At 34.7% G+C, this 25,267-nt stretch overlaps 2 protein-coding genes and 1 non-coding gene across 3 annotated transcripts; 1 reads left to right on the top strand and 2 right to left on the bottom strand.

Annotated features, from left to right (window-relative positions):
• The first annotated feature begins 19,532 nt into the window (after positions 1 to 19,532).
• On the top strand, positions 19,533 to 21,737 carry LOC137820197 (pectate lyase). Its single transcript, XM_068624118.2, has one exon. It carries the CDS (start codon positions 19,533 to 19,535, stop codon positions 20,850 to 20,852), a length of 1,320 nt encoding a protein of 439 aa, XP_068480219.1. The 3' UTR covers positions 20,853 to 21,737.
• On the bottom strand, positions 21,343 to 22,082 carry LOC137820199 (uncharacterized). Its single transcript, XM_068624130.2, has one exon. It carries the CDS (start codon positions 22,080 to 22,082, stop codon positions 21,474 to 21,476), a length of 609 nt encoding a protein of 202 aa, XP_068480231.1. The 3' UTR covers positions 21,343 to 21,473.
• A 486-nt stretch (positions 22,083 to 22,568) lies between these two features.
• Positions 22,569 to 24,998, bottom strand: LOC137820198 (uncharacterized). Its single transcript, XR_016515526.1, has 4 exons — positions 24,132 to 24,998; positions 23,550 to 23,664; positions 23,350 to 23,450; positions 22,569 to 23,233 (listed from the first exon to the last, which is right to left on the bottom strand). It is a non-coding gene; the product is annotated as an uncharacterized LOC137820198 (transcript).
• Positions 24,999 to 25,267: the final 269 nt, after the last annotated feature.

Below are 25,267 nucleotides of genomic sequence, written 5' to 3'. Positions count from 1 at the left end.
GTTGTTTCACTAACTTTATTTAAGTACATATCTCCATCTTCAATCTGAAGGATCCAATCAACAAACTCTTTGATTTTTGTTGCTGTTTGGAGTGATTTCTCAATGCTTAATCTCATATTCTCTATAAATTTCAAGACTTTGCAATGTTTTCATAATTCAGAGTAGTTTATTGTTGCCATGAAAATGTCATATCTTGATACATTTTGACAACAAGCAACATCTGTCTAAAATTTCCTCCCAATACAATGACTTTACCACCAAAAGCTTTATGATTTTCACCCTCATAACATCCCTTATGCTTTGTTTGGATTGTCGGGTAGTTGAGGGTGTGAGGGAGTGGAAGTGTAAGGATTTGAGAAGAAAGTGTGAAAAAAGTTGAGTGTGTTTGGATTGGGGTATGTTAGGGTAGATGTGTGAGGAAAATTTATTGAGATACGTGAATGATGTGATAGTTGTAAGAGTATTTTAATTTATTTTTAATGGTTTAAATTGTAAGATTACAAATTTACCCTTGTGTATAAAAAAATATGAAATAAATAATTATTAATTTTGTGCATATTTTAGTTAACTAAAATAATTAAAAGTTTCAATTATAAATAAAAATAATTTAAAATTCAAATAAATAATTAAATAAAATATAAATTTAATTTTATTAATTGAATTTACTTTTATTAGTTAAATTAATGTATTTAGATAATTTTATTATATATGATTCTTTAAGTTACGTTATATATGTATATTATATATGTATATGTATTATTAATCATGATTTCCATTACTATTATTAACAAAAATAATATATTTTAAAAAGTAAATGTGTATTTAGAACATATGATGACATTAAGTAGTTGCAAAAATATATAAAGTCAATATGATGACATTAAGTAGTTGCAAAAATATATAAAGTCATTACATTTGATCTTGAGGGAGATAAAAACATGTTAATTTCTTTGTAATTTTGAAATCATGTAAAACTTAAGAACATAATAATGTTAATTAGAAAAGAAAACACATCTCCACTAATAACATTTTAATCCTTCTTATGAAGGCCTTTAAATGTGTTTCTAGAAGGCATATCTTATTTCGTTGTCTGACAATGATTGCATCTCTTTCATCGACAATGTCTTTAATGCACCATTTGAAATTTTTTTAGCATAGAACAATGTCACTTCTAATCTGTTTTGAAGAAAAGAATAAAATTTAACAATGAATAAGTTTAAAATAGCATTTTTAAGTTTACATCAAACCTAATTGAATAAATTTTACCTTGTACTTGGGACAACCCCAAAATCGTTTTCCGACATTTTTTTTTCCAATTGTTGTTGTTCTCAGAACAACAAACTGTCCACAATCACAAATAGGAGCAACAAAGGCACTTGTGTTCCCAGCAACATGGGGAAAAGTACCACGTGTTTTCACACCACAACCGGTACAACTAGAGGATGATATGGTGTCATGCGCAGACATTGAAGGCCACCTAATCAATGCTTTTGATTCTCCAATTTAGTTGATGAACCCCAAATTTGATTTATGCATGATAGAAATCAAATGTTAAAGAATGTGCATTAAAAACAATATCATTCTCTAAATAACTACCATGAAAACTACCATTAAAGCTTAATATTAAATAACAATTTCTCAATGTTCAACATGAAAAAATAGAAATAAAAATAAGAATGAAAATAACATAATGATAAGACAATCAATGGCTTGATGACGTTGAATGTCATTCAGAGTATCCTCAATTCGCTCCATCCTTTGATCAACCCTATCAAAACGGGTATTCACGTTCCTTATACTTTCTTGTATGTCTTGCATCCTCATCCAAATTTGGGTTAACAATTTGTTTTGATTGGGGATTGCGAGCTCAGGTTGACCGCCTTGAACATCGTCTTTTGCCAATTGAAGGTCTTCATCATCTTCTTCGTTTTCCTGGTTAGGCCTACCAAGCTGCGATATGCCATTGACCTGGAATATATTTAATTTCGTCATACTCTTTTTCCCAAAGTAATGATTCCATCCTAACATTATTGTTGTCTCATTTGACAAGTCGAAGCAATACACCTGCATGATCCGTGTTATCAAAATTGCATACGACAAAGGCATGTTGTTATCCCGACATTTCATCATGTGTTGCATGATGTAATGAGGCCAATTAATCATTATATTATTTTTTATGCACCATAACATGAAAATATATTCATTCAATTATTCTGCGAAGTTGCTCCCACGAGAGCACAACATGTGCACCCATGTGTAATGTAATACTCGGTCATTCATTTTTAGACTACCGACATTTCTGACATTTTGACCTTGATCATCTTGACAAATCATGGACGATAATGCTAGTGCTCGATCAATATGTACTCCCTCATGGATATCCCAGGGGTTAACTTAACACCATCATACCTGAGATTTGCTTCATCCAATCCATTTGATTAATGTGTATTCGCTTTGAGCAGATCTCAATAGAAAGGTCACCAATAGATGTGATCTTTAGATTTGTGTAAAATACTCAGACCAAGTCCTCATAATACAGAGGTTTCATTCCAAGGAAAGGCTGTAAACCTTGGAAATTTAGAAGGATTTGGAATTGAAACCCCGATGTAGCAAAAAATGGAGAATGCATACCATTTTTTCAAATACCATCATTTGACGTTTTATACCAAAGTATCTTGGATAATCAAGAACTTCTTTAATCCCCATTCCTTGGGTAGGAGGAACGACATGATCTTTTGCTGGAACTTTACCCTTACGAGTTTTGTGGCGTTTATGGGATGATGATGCATGTATAATGCAATTATAACCTTGTATAAAAAGAATGAAATGTTCATGACATAAAAAATGAAACTCAATTTTAAGTAAACGAAAGTAATGAAAATATCACAAACAGAATAGTAGAAGTTATCAAACACAATAGTACAACTTAATAAACAAAATATTACATTACTAATGAAAATACAATACTATAAGTCTTCAACCAGAATACTAAAAGTTCTAATCATAATTATCCAATAACAAACATACACAGACAAATTACACAACAAGTAAAATGAAATAAAAGGACAACATGTAAGTGAAAGACATGAAGGTAACGCAAAGGCAGAGATATGAAATCAACGCCTAGTTATAAATGCAAACAACATTGTCATGTGACGCTCATATGGCATCCCAAATAGTTACTTAATTCTGACTGGATGCACATAAAAACTCGTAGCATTGATCCATGACCTGTTCATCTTGGATGTTAAGCTCCACCAGCATTGCTCAAATATCAGACTCAGAGTATTGGTACGATGCATGACAATGATGATGGTGTACATTCTCAACATATAAGTCGTTTCTTCGTCTAATTTCCACAAATATATTTGTTCTGCGGTTGCTTGTGCACGAGCAATATCAACCAACTCAGAGGCATTCTAATTTCCATACTTCATTGAAAAAACACACAGTTGAACATTTGTATTCAACAAAGCAAAATGTTCATCAATTCCTTCCATGGTGGACCCTTTTCTTTTTTATCCTTGAGATGAGGATGTGCCCGCAGAGCCCACAGAAGGCATAAAAGGAGTGTTTAAAGGGAGTGTCAAAAGGAGTGTCACTTGATTGAATATGAGAAGTAGGTGACCGTGGGACGTAGTCATCTACCTCTTCAAAGTTGGGTTGCTGAAATTACAGATGTCAGGAGGTGAATTGATGTCGCAGGTTGTCCTCATCCGACTCCCAGTGGCTCTTTCATTAGACCACAACTCCTCAATGAGGTTATAATGGCGAATGGGATTGACACGCCATTTCGCCACAAATGGTTTCGCCTACCTAGATGTCACATATCAGTACAATACAAGGTGCAATCAAATGTATTTGTTCTAAAAAATACTTATGATGGTACCTTGATCAAGTCATTCCAAACTTCTTCATCCGCTTCAAAATGTTTGGTGGTTTGGTTCCATGCGAAACCACTCAAACCATCAAACAAATCATGTACTTCTCTCCACCTGTCCTTGAGGCTTTTTTGACGATTTTTAACATGATTTTTATTAATAGTCGATAATCCAACCTCGTGTAGAGTCATAACAATGTTAGTATATCCTTGAGTCATCCAACTACTGTCAATTCTGGATCCTCAACGTACCTCTTCAATCATTGCATTTAGAAGAATTAAGTCCATCTTCGTCGTCCACTTAGTGAACTCTCGATAACCACCTGATGAATCTGGAGCAACATTCTTTCTGCGATCCATCTAATTAACTTAAATAAAGTTAAGACGACAAACATTGGAACAAAAGAAAGAGAAAAAATATATTATATTTCATCAAATTAATTGTTTACATAATCTTGCCACATTTCGTTTACTATAGTGTCCCTAATATGAGAACCTAGTGATGTGATTCAACTAGCCATATAGAGAAAGGTTCTTGACCTTCTTAGGAATCACCTTGAGTTGGACATTATAGAGGCACTTTTCTTAGAGTTGGATCATTGTTCTAAGACAAGAACTCACCAAAAATTAGTACCAAATCCCAAACTCATTTGGATGTTCCAATTATAGTCAAATTGAACCGAATAAGGTGGAAGAAAAAGCAATTGCACCGAACATATTACTTAAGGAATGAATTGAACCGAACAAATGAGCTAGAAAAACAAAGGAACAAGATGAATGGACAAAATTATAAAACTGCCGAACCAAAAACTCATAAAAACAGCAAGAACACCAAACCAAAACTCAAGAACACAAGCTAACAAAAACAATAGAAAGAGGAGAAAGGAAGGAGAGAAGAATTGCTCATGAAGATGGAAGGATGTTGGATGATCTCGCCACTAGAAGTGTGGAATGCTCCTAGATGAGAGTGCTGCCGCCACTTGAGGACTCCATGGATCCATCAAGATAAGACTAGAGAAGAAGGCTCAAAAGCTCTCCAATGATCACTCAAAATTTGAGTAGAGTTTTCTTAGAATAATTCCAATCTGAATTTTACAAAGAGAGCACCTCTATTTATAGCCTAAGGTGCTGAAAAACAAAGCTAAGAGAATTCAAAATCCCCTCCTAAACCTATTCAAAACCGGCGCCTAAACCATGCATGAGGAAGGTGTGACTCTTTCCTTCACTTTGACACCTCCTATTCTACTCCTACACCTATCTACCAATACACCCCCCCTAAGACTCCTAACTAAAGACTAAAAGATGCTTTAACAATAGAGGTTTCTAATCTTTCCCTCTAAGCACCTTTCTAAACAATATTTATTTAAAACTTGGCCTTGCCCTTCATGGGATGGTCTTTGGGCTTTTGTGGGCTTTGGCCTTCTTGGGCTTGGGCTTGGGCTTTATCTTTTGCAAAGATTAACAAGAAATACTTTAAATGTGAAGGCGAATGATCTTGTTCTTCATTATAAAAAGCCACCTTTAGTTGATTCTTATCATACTCCCCGAGTTGGAGAGAATTCGCCCACGAATTCTGAATCCCTGCATATAACAAAGTCAGTTTACTTTTACAATCAAAAGTGTAAGAAAAAAGAATGCATGACTTAGCAGATGGAACCAAAGGGATTGCAGAAAAGGAGGTCCTACAAATCGACCAAGTTGGAAAAATGTGTTTGGGAATGATGATATTTTTGGGAAAAAGACCTCTTAAATGGTGAAACCCATTAGGAGGTATGAAAAAATCATCCCTAACATATTTTAACCAAGGTGGTGTTGAAATAGGAACCTTGGGTAATGAAAAAGATAAAGAAGAAGAAGACCTTGGAGGGTCCATTTGAGGTATAGCACGAGTCAACATGATGGATTTAGAGGAGAAAATAGTGTGACTCAGTGTAGTACTTACTTCTTTTTCTTTCTCATTTTCTCTTTTAGTTTTCATTTTTATTTGGTCCTCATGAACCTCTTTGGGAGATAGGGGTTTTAATATAACCTTGCGCCCTAGGAAGGAAAAAGACATTGTATTGGATAGGCCATCATGTAAAACATGTCTGTCATATTGCCAAGGCCTTCCTAAAAGAAGATGAGAAGCTTCCATGGGCACAACATCACATAAAACCTCATCTTTATACTTTCCTATGGCAAAGTTAATGAGGACTTGTTTATTCACCATGATTTCACCTACTTCACTAAGCCATTGTAATTTGTAGGGCTTGGTATGAGAGATAGTGGGTAAGGCTAACTTCTCCACAACTCTTGTACTAGCCACATTAGTGCAACTTCCCCCATCAATAATCAAGGAACATAACTTGTTGTTGATAAGACATCGGGTGTGAAAAATATTTTCTCTTTGAGTATCATTCGAAGATTTTTGGATTGTGCCCAACATACGTCTTACCATCAATAAGTCACCTTCACAAGGACTTTCACTCTCATTTTCACTTGATGGTCTAGAAGGTGAAGAATGCCTAGGTGAATTGGAATCATGCTCACTAACTACAATGCCTTCATGCATGTACATACTACGTTTGGAAGGACAATTTGCAACAATATGACCATAAACCATACATTTAAAGCATTTAGTATTAGACGTTCTAATGGGAGATTTAGGCCTAGAAGTAGATGGCTTAGATTCCTTGGGTTTGAAAGAAGAATCTTTGGAAGGATGTTTAGAAAAAGAAGTTTTGTTTCTCCACGACTTGGAGTAGTATCCATCATTGGAAGCATTTTTAAAAGAGTTTTTCTTAGCAAGTTGGGCTTCCACCTTCATTGCAAGATGAACTAAAGAGCCCAATGATGAATACTCTTGTAACTCAACAATGTCTTGAATATCCTTCCTAAGACCACTCACAAACCTAGCAATCATGGCTTCTTCACTTTCTTCTAATTCAATTTTAAGCACAAGCGTCTCAAGCTCCTTATAATATTCATCCACATTTAGCGTGCCTTGTTGAAACCGTTGGAGTCTCAACATGAGGTCTTTCCTAAAATGTGGGGGCACAAACCTAGCGCGCATATGATCCTTCAAAGAGTTCCAAGAGTCCACGGGAGGACCCTTGTGATAGATAATGTCCTTTACAATTCCATTCCACCATTTCATGGCATAATCACTAAACTCTAGGGTGGCTAGCTTGAGCTTATGCTCATCTTGGATCTCATGGATCTCAAAAATTTGTTCACACTTAGCCTCCCAATCTAAATATACATTTGGATCACTAGAACCATTAAAACAAGGTAGCTTGACCGAAGGAAGCTTGGACTTTGCATCATGATAGAAGCCATTGCCGTAGTGAATTCTTTCCCCTTGGTGATGATGTCTTTGTCCATGGACTTGGGGTGAAGGTCTCCTTCTCCTATGCTCATCTTCACGGCCAAAATCATTTGAAGAGGCTCTTGAAGATGGTCTATGAGAATGATGTCCATCATGGATAGAAGGAGATGGTCTAGCTTGTTGGACCTCCATCTTTTGCATTTTCTCCTCCAACCGTCTAATTGTTCTTTGAGCTTCATGTAATTCACCAAGGATTGAAGCTTTGGAAGGAGAATTCTGCTTGTAGGATGCATCACTTGAAAATCCAGCCATTTGTAAAAAACAGCAAACACACAAAAACAACAAACAAGTTAAAAATTAGCAAAACCAGTGAGCTTGGCAATGAAACTGCCGAAGTGAAATGAGGTAGAAAAAGAGGTCACTCTCAAAGAAATAATGTTCTTGCACCAATCTGATCTTGAGGCCTTGGAATCCTCAAATGAAAGATGTCAAAGCAAGCACACCAATCTCAAAAGCAACCACCACAAAACCAATGAAACAATAAAGACAAACAAGAAAAGGTATAAGCAAGGAAAGGTAATTTGCAAAAGGAAAACTATATGTAAGACAAACTCAAAGAGTAAGAATGAAAGACAATCAAGAAAATAAAGAACTCAATGAGAAAAGTAGACACACAAAAGAATACTTAAGGAAAAGCTCTAGAGTAGATGAAGAAAACAAAAAATTAGCTATTGGAATTTTTTTTTTTAATGCAAACTGTGCTTGATATTCACTGATTTAACTGGAATGATGTAGAGCGAACTGGATTATGAAATTTAAACCACAGAAACTTCAAGATGTTAACTCAATAATGGCACTGGAATCAATTAAAAACAGTAAGCCAATTAATTGAGATAAATTTTTTAAAATCGCTGACAGATTACCGTATTCTTTTTGGCAGAATTGTACACTTTTTTTATTTTATTTATCATTTTTTGTGTACTTTGAATTTTTGAATGATTCTTTTTTCTACTCTTTTCTAACACTTTGAATATCACAAATCCAGAATTTCAGAATTTTCCAGTGAGTAAATCAATTGCAATAAGGAAAACAGTAAGCATTTTTTTTCAGAAACAGAGGAATCCTAATAGGAACAAAAAACAGAATTATGAACTAGCAAAGACATAATGGAAAATGATGTATTGGAACTTGTATAGGTCTAGAATACAAGTATGAACTCAATTCTAAAAACAAAAATGCACAAAGGATCAATATCAATTCAGAAAAATTATATGACACCAAAGCAAGAAACAATCAAAGCAATAAAAGTACTACAAGAAGTAATGACAATTATGGAATAACATGACTAAGACAAAACTTGACATGATTACAAAATTAAAAGACATATCACAAGATGTATCAACAAGTGAAAGGAAGCTTAAGGTCAGCTCTAGGAAGGTGAATGCCATTCCAAAAGAGCAGCCATACTCATATGAACAATGAGTGCCATAAACCTTTTCACAAACACTTGGTGTAACAAAAGAAAAACAGCAAGAATACTCAAGTAAAAATCTAAAATAGAAACTTAAATTGCAAGAAAATAAAAATAAAAATTAAAGAGCTCTTGAAATTAAAGTGCACACAACTCAAGAATTAAACAAGAAGAACCTAAGACTCATGATACCACATGATGTGATTCCACTAGCCATATAGAGAAAGGTTCTTGACCTTCTTAGGAATCACCTTGAGTTGGACATTATAGAGGCACTTTTCTTAGAGTTGGATCATTGTTCTAAGACAAGAACTCACCAAAAACTAGTACCAAATCCCAAACTCATTTGGATGTTCCTATTATAGTCAAATTGAACTGAATAAGGTGGAAGAAAAAGCAATTGCACCGAACATATTACTTAAGGAATGAATTGAACCGAACAAATGAGCTAGAAAAACAAAGGAACAAGATGAATGGACAGAATTATAAAACTGCCGAACCAAAAACTCATAAAAACAGCAAGAACACCAAACCAAAACTCAAGAACACAAGCTAACAAAAACAATAGAAAGAGGAGAAAGGAAGGAGAGAAGAATTGCTCATGAAGATGGAAGGATGTTGGATGATCTCGCCACTAGAAGTGTGGAATGCTCCTAGATGAGAGTGTTGCCGCCACTTGAAGACTCCATGGATCCATCAAGATAAGACTAGAGAAGAAGGCTCAAAAGCTCTCCAATGATCACTCAAAATTTGAGTAGAGTTTTCTTAGATTAATTCCAATCTGAATTTTACAAAGAGAGCACCTCTATTTATAGCCTAAGGAGCTGGAAAACAAAGCTAAGAGAATTCAAAATTCCCTCCTAAACCTATTCAAAATCGGCGCCTAAACCATGCATGAGGAAGGTGTGACTCTTTCCTTCACTTTGGCACCTCCTATTCTACTCCTACACCTATCTACTAATACACCCCCCTAAGACTCCTAACTAAAGACTAAAAGATGCTTTAACAATAGAGGTTTCTAATGTTTCCCTCTAAGCACCTTTCTAAACAATATTTATTTAAAACTTGGCCTTGCCCTTCATGGGATGGTCTTTGGGCTTTTGTGAGCTTTGGCCTTCTTGGGCTTGGGCTTGGGCTTTATCTTTTGCAAAGATTAACAAGAAAAACTTTAAATGTGAAGGCGAATGATCTTGTTCTTCATTATAAAAAGCCACCTTTAGTTGATTCTCATCACCTAGCCTATAATCATCCTCACGAGCATGAAAAGGGATTGGTTGTACATCTTCTTGTAACAATTCATGATCTAATTCTTCAATTAGAGACTCATCATTGTTGACCCTACGAAGAAAGTTAGGCAGAATACAATAAGCCAGAACAAATTTTGTCATAGTATCGACATCGTAATGTGGCTCAGTCCCCCTAACTATCATTGGAAAACATTTTTTCATCACCCTAAAAGTTCTCTCAATTACATTTCTAAGTGATGAATGTCGATGATACTCTTTAGCATTTTGTGGCCCTCTTCGCGAATATTCTTTCAATTGGTATCTAACCCCGTGACAAGGTGTTATTATATTTTGGTTTTAACATAAAACCTGCATAACCAAGATAGTATTTTCCTACAAACATTGTGGAAACCTGCGTTAGTATAAACTACTATAACCTATTTATTGTTTTGCACACCCAATCCTCTAAAACTAACCTTCTGGAATAACCAAAGGATCGTCTCGTGCCAAAGCGTCTTTCAATATCCTTGAATAGGAGGTTGTTCCTTCCTAACTGGCTAGGACATATGTGAACTTAATGTCAAAGTCACAACTTGCAAATATGTTTTGGGTTGGCCAATCTTTTCTCCCTCGAAAACGAGGTGCATCAGCACGTGCAACCTTAACACGTACACGAGTCTCATCTATGACCCCTAAACAATCCTAATGTAAATCAAATTTCATAACTTTAATTAAACACAAAATAAATAAAACATTATATATAATTAAAAATAATGTTGTCATAAACAAACCTTAAAGTAAGGGTAAAATCGGTTGTTGTTAAGAATGTGCAGTTCTACAACCGTTCCTTTTAGTTAAATTAAGAATTCTCCCTCCAACCTTAAAATTGTACTCAAAACATCATGAAAGCAACGATAAACTGTTTCTCCAAACCGATGGAAAAAGAATGAAACACTTCGATGCTTCACATTATGCCCAATAATGTGGAGATATTTGAAAACTTGTTCTTCCACGGTTGATCGATATGCATCTTTAACAAGTCCAGTTCCCCGTATTCATTGACACAATTGAAGGAAGGCATCAGGTCCCATGCGAATAATATCACGAAATTGTTAAGTGTGAATCAAGTACTCCATCAATTCTTGTCTGCGACGCTCTTTTTGTGGTTGGAACTCACTCATAGAGTCGCTTCTAGTACGCACCATACGTAACAAATTCAATCTAAAAGCAATCATACAAATGATCATCACTAACGCACCTTCAGTATTTTTTTTTAATTTGTTGTTGTATTTGTGAAATTAAATTCATGTTTGTCGCAACAAGATCGTCATAAATTGTAACCGTTTCCTCAAAATGTACCATCTCTGCCTCGTCAAGATGCCTTGCCTAATTTATAATGTTATCCATGTAATGTTTAACTTTTCATCCATAACCATAATTACGGGCAAGTGTCAATACAACATACCGAATAGGTTACCGTTTCGGTGTAAAACTACAACAATTAAATTACCCTAAAATGTAATTATAATAATTAATAAAAAATTTAATAAACATTTTATTGTAAATGACTCTATCATTTCAACATTGTAATATAACAAAAATGATATAAGTATATACAAAAATTCAAATTTTCAATATTAAAATTTAATAAAAAAAAACATAATTGAATACGTTATGACTGATATGAAAATAAATGTCTACTAATCAATAAAAAAACAATAACTACATTAATTTAGTCTATATTTAAAATGGATTTTAATTAACACTCTAAAAACCCATTGAAAAATAATTCTCAATAATAAATATATTTAATTTATTAGATTAATTTTAAATAATATAATATAAATTTCATTACTATCTTAACATTTCTATTTTAAAATAATGTATATTATTAATTTTCATCAAATAGACAAAAATAATTTTTATTAATAATAATATCTTAAAAAAAAAATTTCACATTTGTAATTTAAATTCATGTAAAAAAAATAAATACTTATATTCCATCGAATTTTTTCCAAAAAATTATACAATAATAAATTATATAAACAACTTAACACGATAATTAATTTAGTAATATAATTATTGAATTTCAATTAAAAATTCAAATATAAAATTACAAACTTATTAACATAAATAAGTACTTTAAAATAATTTAAACAAATTAAATTTCAAAACCATAAATATCCAAACAGAATATATAAACTTAAACCTTCAAAACTGAAATAAAAGATACATTTTAAAAAAAAACCACATAACTCAAGAGGAGCAGAACAAGATCACAATTGAACTGGGAGGAAGAAGAGCATAACAACAACACAATGCAACTGTGAAGAAGATGAAACTATGTTGGAAAACAATACACATTTAATTAAGAAAAGAAAACAAAAATCATACATCACAAAAAATTCAGAAATCTGGAAAAATATGAACATAACCGATTATCCTCTGCCTTAAAAATAACACATAATTGATTATTCAAAGATTTAAGAGGTATAATCGACTTTGCTTACAGTTATAAATCGAAGATAATCGATTATGTTGGAACATAATCGATTAAGCTGATATTTACGGAGAACACATAATCGATTATGCTCCTAGAAAAACTACAAATAATCGATTATGCTCCTAGAAAAACTACAAATAATCGATTGTCACCAACATAATCGATTTTTCACTATTTTTAACAACATAATCGATTATGTTTTGTGTTGTTTTTCAGTGATAATCGATTAGGCACGAAACTAAACTCACGGAATGCTAACCTGATATCAGAGATGCACTACCAAACTCACTCTTGTACCACTATGCTAACTCATGAACCTCTCCAAACGCCCTAAACCAATGCAAAAGTTTGTAAGGATACTTTGAATTTGTTTGAGTTCATTCTTAACTTCGCAAAACCATGTTTTTATATATGTGAATGAACACTTATGACCTATCTACTCTCTCACCAACTCATTCATGGCATTGAATTCGCATCCCTGAACCATAGTCAGGAATTTCTTCTGCATAGCATGTATCCACACAGTGCCATTGTTATCGTTGTGCATGGACAATGTTGCACTGCTGCATTGGTCTCTTATGCGTGGTATGGCAGGGGCGTGTAAGATGAAGTACAAAGTGAAGAAAAGCAAGGGTAGCATGGTATTTGAACATCTCCCACGTGGCTTTCCCCTTACCATCCTCTATTTTCTCTTCAGTGGTGAGAGGACCAACGACACCCACATCTTCCCCTTCCCCCGCACCCTCACCCTCAATGCTCCACTCAAACAAATGGGGGTGGCACCCTCTCATCCGTCTTCAACTATAGTGTCACACCCAAAAGCAAACACGACCTTAGAGTTATGTCTAGAGCTTCAAAACATAACATATTCATCATTGGAGCTTCATCCCATATAGTTAATTTAGTTTCAATCAACAATCTTGCACGAAGACTTCCTTGAGGTATGTTGCAAGTTGATTCTTCATTTATTAACAATGGAATGCAAAATGTAGAATGAGTTGTTTTCCCTTCTGAAAGTAACAAAGAAGAAATACCGCTAGAAGCTACATTCAACACAATCAACTCTTTTGATCTAATGGCAGTGGGCAAAGTTCTCCACATAAAAGTTTTTCATGTGCCAGCATATCCGTATAAGAAAAAAAAAACTCAACTTCGGAGAGTACTGTTGTCAAGATATTCTCATACACATCCACTTGCTCAACAGTTAGAGATTGAAAAAGAGATTAATGCATTTTAGACATGTTTATTTTGTCATAATTTAATTCACCAATAATGAATCTATTCTCATAAATAAAAGAATATGAATGAATATGTTGTGGTAGACTGCTAAAGTCTTTTAAAGACTTACCATTTGAAATTAATAATTCTTCTACTTGTAGAAGAACAAAGGTTTTGTAATTCAATATCTTCAATTCGAAAACCTACAAAAAAAAAGAGACATGTTATATAAGGTATTTAAGTATACAATGTCATCTGATAGCAACTTCCAAGTATTGTTCCACACCTCATCAGGTCTGGACATAGTATTCATGAGTAACATGGTAACAAACAATCTTCTCAACTGAATTCCTGAAGCAAGGTTGTTGGCTTCTATATTGACATCAATAGATTCGTTATCATCTACCAATAGTCTCATTGCATAGCAAGCCTCTTTATATGATTTGAAAATTACCCCATTAACAGTCTTGATGTTTTCATAATTACAACAACCACTTTTATACGTCAACAATATCCTCAAATAATATATTTCTCCTAAAAGAGGAAAACATGTAACCTTTGAACTGGAGGATATTTATGAAGAATATCAAAGGCGAATATCAATTGTGTATTATATATATATATATGTATATATATATATATATAAAATAATTAATAATGCATTAAATAAATTTTTAGTCTTATATCAAGGATATTTTAGTTTTGATCTAGTTTAGTGTCATGCAAGTCATACGAGATTTAAGATAAGACACATTTATAGTATATAATTTAGACATAATCTCTTTATAAACTGGTTTTTGTAATGATTAATTAAACTTAAACTCACTTTTTAATATGATATCAAAATCTAGTTTAATAAATCAAATCATCCACAAATATCTAATTTTATGCTTAAGATATGTATATCTCGTTGTGAGAGGTGTGTTGAAGATTTATTATTGACTAAAGATAAGACTAATTTAAATTATATAAGTCGAATTATGATAAAAAGATAAAAGAATTTTTAAGATAATCTGAATAATTTTTTATATACTACTGAGAGAAAAATAGCCTAAAAAATTAAAAATAATTAATAAAGTCACATATATTAATGTTATTAGGGCATTTTGTAAAACGAGTAGTATGTGCGTATCATTACTCTAAATGTAATGGAGAGTTTAACTAAAAAATTATTAAAGGTAGAAAATTAAGTAACCCAAAAATAATAGCAACGGAAAAAAAAGTGAAGTGGATTAAAATAAAAATATATCTATATTGGAATGGTTAAAATAGTGACAAGTAAAATATATAAATATTAAACCTTTGAACATTACAAAATATATCAGTTAGAGTAGAAGAACTAAATCTATGACAAATAATGGTGTTAATTTATACTATTTTGGCTTATTAATTAAGACTATGTCAACACATTTTCAGATTATGTTAACTTGAATTAATTTAATTAGAAGTTAAAATTTTATTAGTTTCGGTACGCTTTCAACAACCTAAACTTGTAGTAAATTAGATGTGTGAACGATTCAGATTTTTCTAATCTATAGATTAAAGAGTTCATTATTCTGTAATATATTTTTGCATTAGGTTGGACCAAATAAATTCAACTATGAATTGAGGGGTGTTTTTGTGTTGCGGGGTTCTAATGAAATAAAGTGGGTTGAGAATGGTGCAAGTGTAGGGGCTTATTACAATATGGAGGAAAAGTTGTTTTCAGTTGTCCAGGTTTCTTAATGGTAGAAATTTTACTATCATTGAAGGGCTACAGAAGGATGATATGGAGGTCTTTGTTACCATAGTGAATATTTATTGTCCCGATTCGTTAGGGGACAGGAAGGCGGTGTGGGAGGAGATTAGTAAATATAGGTCGTTACAGTTGTTTAAGGCTTGGTGTGTAGTGGGTGACTTTAACTCTATCAGAAGTCAGGAAGAGAGGAAGAGTTTGATGTTTGTGTTTGACTATCGTAGAGAAATAGATGGGTTCAATGCTTTTATCGAAGAAACATAACTGATAGATATCTCGTTGACTGACAGGGTTTTTGTGTCAAAAGAATGGGTTGACAAGGTTCTTGTGTCAAAAGAATGGGTTGACACGTGGCCGCATTGTAAACAATTCGTTTTAAGTAGATCGATCTCCGATCATTGCGCAATCATTATAAGGAACAAGTACGTCGATTGGGGCTGAAGCCGTTTAGAAGTTTGGATGTTTGGCAGAGCGACAACAGATTTAAGGTGTTCCTAAAAGAAAAATGGCTCAATTATGAAGTGCAAGGTGGAGGAATATTTATTTTCAAAGAAAAGCTGAAGAAGCTCAAAGCCGACCTAAAAGTATGGAATAAGGAGACTTTTGGGGATGTGAATCAGGTAGGTGAAGGATTAGGGAGTTGGATGCAAAAGATGATGATTTTGATTTGAATGAGTAGAAAAGGGAGGAAAGAAGGTCATTATTAGCAGAGCTTAATAATAATTTGCTTAAGCAAAAGGCGGTTGTAAAGCAAAAACCAAGGCAAAAATGGCTGAAGCAAGGAGATTTGAATACGGAGTTCTTCCATTCGTCAATCAAATGGAGGAGGGCTAAGAATGAGATACATGGGGTGCTTGAGAACAATCGATGGTGTGAGAATAACGATGAAATTAAAGATAAGGTCAGAGATTTTTTTGAAGCCAGATTTGTCGAGAATGAAGAGTTGTTGGTAAAGTTAGATAATGTATGTTTTAATACTATTTCTGGGAGGATAATCAGATGTTGGTCGAAACTTTTTCAGAAGAGGAAATTAAGGAAGCAGTGTGGAGTTGTGAAAGTTCGAAAAGCCCTGGTCCAGATGGTTTTAATATGGGTTTCATAAAGTTTTGCGTATTTAAAAGGTGATTAGTAAAGTGATTGATGTCAGACAGTCTGCTTTCCTCGAGGGGAGGGGTTTGTTGGATAGCGTGTTAGTTGCTAATGAAATTTTGGATGAGATGAAAAGAAGGAAGAAAAATGGTGTTTTCTTCAAAATTGATTTTGAGAAGGCGTATGATTCTGTAAGATGAGAGTTTATTTATTATATGCTAGAAAATGTCGGATTTTGCGACAAATGGATTCGTTGGATTAAAGGATGTTTGGAGTCTTCTTCTGTGTCAGTTCTTGTGAACGGTAGTCCGACTAAAGAGTTTTTACAAAAGAGAGGTCTTCGACAATGCGACCCTCTAGCTCCATTCTTGTTTCTCATTGCGACAGAAGGTCTGGCGGGAGTGTCTAGGATGGCAATTGAGAAGAACCTGATTGATAGTTTAGAGATTGGCAGGGAGAAAGTGAAGGTAAACATGTTGCAGTACGCTGATGATACTCTATTCTTTTGCGAAGAAAATGTCAAAAGTGTTTTCAATATAAAGGTGGCTTTGTATTGCTTTGAACTCTCTTTTGGGCTCAAGGTGAACTTTATGAATAGCAAGTTAGGTGGCTTGGGGGAGGAGCAGATAATGATCCAGTGCTTCGCGACAATTCTTAATTGTGAAGTGATGGTGACTCCTTTTGTATATTTGGGGTTGTCGATAGGAGGGTGTCATAAGAGGAAGGCGTTTTGGGATGGAGTGGTTGGTCGAATGAAGAAAAGTTTAAGTAGGTGGAAAGGTAGATTTTTGTCTCTAGCAGGCAGGATTTGCTTGATAAAGTTAGTATTGTCATTTATTCCATTGTTTTATTTATCTTTATTCAAAATGCCGGAGGCGGTGGCAAACGAGCTTGTGAAAATCTAAAGGAATTTCCTTTGGGGGTGGGGTTCCGAGGGAAGAAAGGTAGTCTGGGCCTCCTGAAAAAAGGTGTGTGAAGCTCGTGAGGACGGGGATCTCGGGATTATCAATTTAAGGACTTTTAATTTGGCGCTTCTCGGTAAATGGGTATGACGCTTCCTTATTGTTTCCAAGTACGGGGATTGGAGAAGCCTGAGAGATGAAGGGAAAGACAATAAGGAATCTATATGGTGGAAAGATTTGAGGAAGGTCTGAAATTCGGAGGGTTGGGTTGAAATTTTGAAGATTCCATTAATTGAAAGGTGGGGTATGGAAAGGAAGTTTTGTTTAGGGAAGATAATTGGATGGGGAGTGGGGCTTTGAAGAATGTCTTCCCGAGGTTGTTTTCCCTGAGTCTGTCAAAAGATTTTGCGGTGGTAGCTTTTGGGGGATGGAATAATGGAAAGTGGGATTGGAATCTGTTTGAATGCGAGAAGCAAATAGTGGTTCTATTTTCTCAGGCAGTCCAAGGTGCGAGTTTTGACTTGGATAAGGAGGATGAGAGTGGAAGGAAGGGGAGAAGCTCGGGTATACGGTTAAATCGGCTTACCTCTATCTAATGGGGGACAGAGTTGGAGAGAATAGCACGGTGTATAAAAAATTTTGGGTGAGTAAAGTTGTACCTACTGCACTAGTTACGACTTGGAGGGTGTTGGAAAACAAGGTGGCCACTAAGGCTAACCTGGTTAGGCACGGGATTACAGTTGCAAGTTCCATTTGCAGCCTGTGCGGGGTGGAGGAGGAGACTAGTACCCATCTGTTCTTCGAGTGCAAATTTGCTTGGTTGTTGTGTATGACTGGGTGTGCAGGGTCTGTTTCATAATGTCCCATTGTTTAAACTTTTCCCAGTTTAGGTTGAGTAGTGCACCGACTTCGGTGAATGAGGTTTGGGGGGGGGGGAGATTTGGATCGCAGTAGTAAATGAGGTCTGGAGACACATAAATAGGGTTATCTTTAAAGGGGGAGTAGTAGATGTACAGGAAGCTTTCGCGTTGGTCCAATTAAAGACTTGGTCTTGAGTTTCATCCAAGTCACGGTCTGCATTTTTTTCCTTTTCTGATTGGTGCATAGATCCGATGATTTGTATTAGGATGATCTTATGAGATGTTTACTTAGTATGTCAGGTGACTTTCTCTTGGTTAAGTTAGGAGTGTCTTGTATAGCCATACTTGGGAGTATGTCTACTGGGTGAGATTAAGGTTGTCTTTATGTATAAGGGTTGAACCACCCGTATAGTGACTCATATTTATTTATTTATTATTGTCGATAAAAAAAAATGGTGTTCCTTCTATCAAAACTCTTCCTGCACCCATCAATTTCTAAAAGGATTATTTTATCTTTTCGTTAAATAATTTTTAGATAATTCTTTTAGAATATTCTTTCTAGAATTTATGAAATGTTTTTGAGAAAACGTTTTCTGGAAGAAACCAAATTTTGCAAAAAGTACTTTTGAAAAAAAAATAATAAACTTTTCATAACATATATATTACGTTTCAAAATATGTTTTCTGAAGTAACTTTTCTAAAATGTATCCGAAAATGTTTTCCAGAATGAGACGAATTAGAATGCGGAATTTCACATAATTCATCTAGCGCAATGAGCTTTTACAAAAGGATTTGTTGAACAAGTTTATTCCAAAGTATTTGTGAGATAGAAAAGTAAATAAATAAATTTATCAAAAAGTGAAAATTAATTTATATATAAGTTAATTTTAAAATTTTGTATATAATAATTTTAATTGGTGTACAAACTAGTTTTACCTTTTTAGAATTATTTTTTATTCTATTTTCTATTTTAAGTAGTTTATGAAGAAGTTGGTAAAACACATCGAAATAGCAAATGAAGAAGAAAAAGAGCTAAGGAATAGCAAAGAAAGCATAATATAGGCAAAATTTGGTTCTTAAAAATAGAAAAAGACAAACGTATGGACACATAATTAGTGTTTTGAAAAAGTAGAGTAATACTAATTTGGTGATCGCCAAAACTATCAACGTACTAAAATTAGTTCCTAGAGATAGTTTAAATTGATGAGGGATTATGTTGTGTTCCAAGTGGTAGAGGCTTGCCAAGGTCTTTGTTGATTCTTTAATCCCTAGACCTTGGACAACCTCGCCACACAAAAAAAAGGCAAAGAAAAATCCTAAGCATTGGTGTTGGGAGGAACAATGGCCGGAAGTGCATCAAAGGTTGTGTTCTCCCTGTTGGTGACTTTGGCCATTACCATCCCATGCCTGGAGGCTGGCATTGCTGAATTTGATGACTTTCTCAAAGCTCAATCTGAGAAAGCTCACAAAATCGCTCTTGAGTCCTATGTACCAACACCCGAGTTCGTCGCCAGTGAACTGAATTACCACGTCCATCTTTCAATGCTGAACAGCACAAGGAGGGGATTGAAGGCAGGGAACAATGACGCCGGAGCGCCTTGTGACAGCAGCAACCCCATTGACAACTGCTGGAGGTGCAACAAAGACTGGGCCAATGACAGGTACAGGCTAGCCAAATGCGGAAAAGGGTTCGGAAGACGTGCAGTCGGAGGCCTCGGTGGACCCATCTATGTGGTCACTGATAATTCCGATGAGGACATGGTTAACCCCAAAGAAGGAACCCTCCGATATGGTGTCACTCAAAAGGGTCCATTGTGGATCACCTTCGCACGCAGCATGATCATCACTCTTCAACAGGAGCTGTTGATTTCCTCCGACAAGACCATCGATGGTCGTGGCGCCAACGTTCAGATCAGGGATGGTGCTGGCCTCACTATGCAATTCGTGAACAACGTTATCATCCACGGGATTCGCGTGAAGAACATTGTGTCTAAGGAGGGTGGCATGATCAGGGACTCTTACAACCACGTTGGACTGAGAACCAGGAGTGATGGTGATGCCATCTCCGTTTTCGGTGCCTCCAACATCTGGATCGATCATGTTTCCCTCTCTAACTCTGATGACGGACTTATCGATGTCATCCAAGGCTCCACTGCCATCACCATCTCTAACTGCCACATGACCAGACATAACGACGTGATGCTGTTTGGTGCTACTGATACCTATTCTGGAGACAAGATCATGCAGATTACAGTGGCATTCAACCACTTCGGGCAGGGACTGATCCAGAGGATGCCAAGGTGCAGAATGGGATTCTTTCACGTTCTGAACAACGATTACACTCACTGGATGATGTACGCAATAGGAGGAAGCGCAGCACCAACCATTCTGAGCCAGGGAAACCGATTCATTGCCCCGAACAACGACGCTGCAAAGGAGATAACGCACAGGGTCGATGCAGAACCAGAAGTGTGGAAGAACTGGCAGTGGCAATCAGACATGGACCTATTGATGAATGGTGCCACGTTCAACACTTCAGGGTCACCAATAACGACGCAATACAAGAAGGGTCTCCTAATGAAGCCAAGAGACGGCACTCACGTCAGCAGGCTTACACGGCATGCTGGTGCCCTCAACTGCTTTGTTGGGTTGCCTTGCTAGGGACTACATATATAGATATATATACATATATACACACAGAAACATAATGGTGTGCGTATTCAATTTTCTTTGTTCTTGTATTCTTTCTGTTTCAAATCTAACACACATGCACAGAAGACGACTTGAGTCTTCTGCAACATGCATTTTTGTTTGGCCTCCTAAAAGAATAAGTTTTAACTTGGGGTTCAAACTGCAACTTATAAATTCCAAGTTAAACAAAATATGATTCACTTTAATGATCGGGTTTAGATTACAAACTTTTTGAGACTAAAATATATATTTGGAAAATAATAAGTTCTATGAGAAAATTTTAACAAACTAATGTTTTCTGTAAACAAGTAGTTACAAAATATGCACTAATACTTTCGTTTTGAATTTAGGGGTTTAAATGGTTTAATAAGCTTTCAAGTATCACGCAGATTATTTTTTATAGGATTTTATAAAAATAAAATTTGTTCAAGGAATGAAATTAATTTATAAAATAGAGGAATTTGTAACAACGAGTTTCTTAATTTGGTGTTATTCTTTGTAATGATCTAAAGCATATTGTTTATTTTCTAAACAACAGTTACAGTGCGTAATTTATACAAACACATTGATTAAACCATTCGAGGTAAAGAATTAAGTGTTCGAAGCCATGTTTGGAGTTGAAACTTCATTGCTACAAATTGGACAAACCTTCTTAATTTGAAGCCACTTGCTTATGCAATCTGCATGATAAGGGTGCTCACATTGAAGTGCCACCAGTGCTTCACCATCTTCATATTCAACCTGACAAATCACACAACGATCGATTCCAATTTTTCTGTCAGCACAATAGTAAGTATAAGGGTTCAGGCACAAAGAGATTTCATTTGCTGATAATCCTCTCGTTTCTTCTCCTATAAACTCTCCCAACTCCATCAACTCTTCATAAGATAATTCGTCTGGATCAATCTCATCTTCTTCGACTTCCATTTCTTCTTCATCATCATTGCTTTCTTCATCTTCAAGGAACGAAAGGTCAGTATCAAACTCTTGGCTCTCTACGAAGTCAGGATCACCATCATCATCATTATCAATTGAGGAGTCACTTAGATATTCATCACTTTCACTTTCAATTGTTGAAAGCATTGTGAAGTCTCTCTGTTGTTCTTGCATACTCAATGCTAGAATAAAATCGAAGTCAACTTCTTCTAGTTCAACGTAAGGGTTTTTGTGGGAGCACTGTTTTCCCTCCTCACCTTCCATTGAAGGAGAAAGGGTGTTCCAATTTAGTTGGTGGCCTGGTAACAAATCAATGCGACTGGGATATTTGAGTGGAAGAATATAGAACCGTAGTTTTTTAGATTTCTTTAGGGGGTGAACAAACTTCAATGTAAAGTAATGGTAACCCTTTATCACGGATTCTTTAACAACCCAGATTCTTGTCTATCCAATGTATCTCACCGTGGATTGCCTATATAACGATCATAAACTTTGGACTTTCTTTTGGGATAAGGCAACCCCTTATGCAAAGTAATAGCAAAACATTTTCCTTAAGTTGCAATATACCTTCTTCTACAAAAGAAGCTATCGATTAGTCAGTTCTTAACCTGTATTCCTGTGCAATTATTTACATTATTAGTACTGATTAATTATACGGAAATCAAGATAAAAACAAAAACAAAAACAAAAATGGTTTATCAGTGATTTCACGAGGGGACATAAGGTAAAAGAAAACTTCAATAGCAAGTGTTTTGGATGTGTGGCTGTCAAAGCCATTTCTTTACTTCATGATGCCTTTTACCGTATTTGAAACATTATATAACAAGGAGATAAAAAAAATTGTTATTGTTTTTCATCCTAATAAATCCGAAACGTACAGTGATACAAAGTGGTTAGTATATGTATCTTCAACTAAAAGATTCTACCTTCTCTTCCTTGGAAGAACTCTTTTCCTTCCAAACTTAGATGTATGGGATACCTTGATGTCATTGACTGTGCCTAGGTGATTGCCATGCTTAATGGCATTGCTTGTGTAGCTAGGTCCTCCAAGACTATATCTCTCTTGATTTCAACTCTAGCATGATGTCTCCTAGGTTGCAAAGACTTCCTTAGGTGGGAAGCTTTATAATCTCTCCTATTACGTGAAATTGATCTGCTCATTTTTACAGATGTCAGGCTTTCATCACTGTATTCTTCTTTTCCAGTTTTAAAGTAGAAATTTTGATTCATGTCCATTCTGACCCTTCTTATTCTTCTTGTTCTCCTGATATTGTGCAAGTTAATACACAAGCAAGTGCAGGAATATTCCCAGACATGGAAACAAGAAGAGAAACATGCCCATATCATTTTGCAAGAAGAACGGCAAAAACATCCGCATATGCCCAATTTATGTACCAGATAGAAGAACAATAGAACTGCAAATAAAAAACAGAGACATACCCAATTTCAGATATGTCAAACTAAATAGTGCTTGGTTTGTATTACGTACTACAACAGACCATATTGTAATCAACCAAACAGTTGTACTCACCAATGTACGATAGCATAAATACCATGGTTAATTTCAGGATATTGGCAATGCAAAAATTCTCGATATAGCACATGAAATCCCATGTTGGTCCACACACTGAGCTGAAACATATCCAAAGACAAATACAACAAGCATGAAGTGGAAAGTGAAGAAATGCATACATCAATCATAACGAGTAAAATAACTCTGCATGGTGTTACCTGCAAGACTTTCCTGAAAGAAATTCAATTGGAGAATTAAATAGTTTGCCAATAGCTTGTCCTAAGCCAGAAGCAAATGATTCAATGACGTTGCCCATATTCAAGAATCATAGAGCTGTAGGAGATATTCAAAAACAATTATTACCGATGCATTGCATTCAGTGAGCAATCTACTTATTTCTTTCAAACTGATGCGAAATTCTACAGAAATGGAAGACTACCTTAAAGGATTCTCCCTAACTTTTGATCCATTTTATATCATTTTGTGCTTCCCCATATTTTTTTCATATTACATGCACAGCCATTGAGGTCCCTGGCCTATTTTAAAAGCAACATAAATAAATAGAGAAAATGCTAACTGTTCTTTAATAGACTATTTTATTCTATAAAGATCTCGTCATCAAGAAGTGAATAAATGCCTAGTGAATAAATGCCTTTGATTTGAACAGTATAGCCTGCTCAATATCCAGAACCTAATTTTCTCACAATCTATTTGCATGGTTACAACTTATAATTAATTAATATATTTATATTTGATATAAAATTCAAAACACATACTTTGCGTATGGTTTTATCACATACAGATTACATTAGAAGAGAATGGTGCATCAGGCAGCTTTTATACAGTTACTTCTACTGCAATTTTACACTTTTGTCCTGCTTTAAATCTAACTTGTATAACTCTGAAACCAAATGAAGTTAATGTTGTCACGCTCTGCTGAAAGGAACAAAGGACAAAGGTGTTAACCGATTAACCAAAAAATACCAAAATACCTGTATGTGTATGAACAGTCGACAAAGATAAAACGATTAACCAAACAATGGATGAAGAAATAAAAATGTGAAAGAAGTTGGGTGGATTGCCACTGCCGAGCATTGATTCTAACATGAAAATTTTGCATTATTTATTCTCCTTTAATTTTTGTTGCGTTTAAATCAATACAATCCTTTTACAAACCCTAAAACAGACTCAAAACTCTGTATCAATTTAATTCAATAAACCCAAGTCAAGTTCGAAAGATGAGAAAAGGAAACCCTAACAATTTCAAGAACTAAAATAGATTAACTGTAATTTACACAGGCGCGACATAGAAACTAACTTCGGGGGGTTCCGTTCCAAAATGTTGCACTTGCTGAATCTTGAAGAGAAGAATGCGAAGGTTCTAAAGGCTCGTAATGATAGGCTATATACAGAGGGTGGCAGTTACAGATCGGTTCATGGTTGGAACTATGTTTTCTTATCTTGAGACGTCATTCACTACTTATCCATGTAATTAGGTGTAATTAGGACTGCTGGTGGTTTGGTTTTATTGGACTTTGTATTAAATAGTTATAAAAATTAAATGTAATTTGGTTTTATTTTTAAATAGTATAAAATTTCAGCTAAATCAAATTAGGATTCATAAATCCTAAACCATAAAATTGTTAAGTATTTTTTTAAAATTATATAATTATTTTTAAAATATTATATATTTTATAATGAAAAAAATTTTAATAAAAAAATATGTTATGATCTTTTATATATTATTATTATCTTCACAATTTTAACTTTATCTCTTATCCATATATAAGTTAAATAATCCTATAATTAGAAATATTAATAGAAACTTTTCATCATTGTTTTGATAATATATTGTAAGTAAAATGTAATCCTACCATAAAATAATATTAAAAAGATATGTTTGTTTATATTTGTTAGTTGTTAATTAATCCCAAAA

This window comes from Phaseolus vulgaris, chromosome 9 (genome assembly GCF_051622355.1).
Source record: "Phaseolus vulgaris cultivar YP4 chromosome 9, ASM5162235v1, whole genome shotgun sequence".
Classification (NCBI taxonomy): domain Eukaryota; kingdom Viridiplantae; phylum Streptophyta; class Magnoliopsida; order Fabales; family Fabaceae; genus Phaseolus; species Phaseolus vulgaris.
The sequence above is the reverse complement of the archived record's forward strand: the minus strand, read 5'-3'. Positions and strand labels throughout refer to the sequence as shown.

What these genes read in the sequence shown, in the direction of transcription:
- LOC137820197 (XM_068624118.2), top strand. Translation starts at nt 19,533, where the DNA reads ATGGCCGGAAGTGCATCAAAGGTTGTGTTCTCCCTGTTGGTGACTTTG.
- LOC137820199 (XM_068624130.2), bottom strand. Translation starts at nt 22,082, where the DNA reads ATGGAAGGTGAGGAGGGAAAACAGTGCTCCCACAAAAACCCTTACGTT.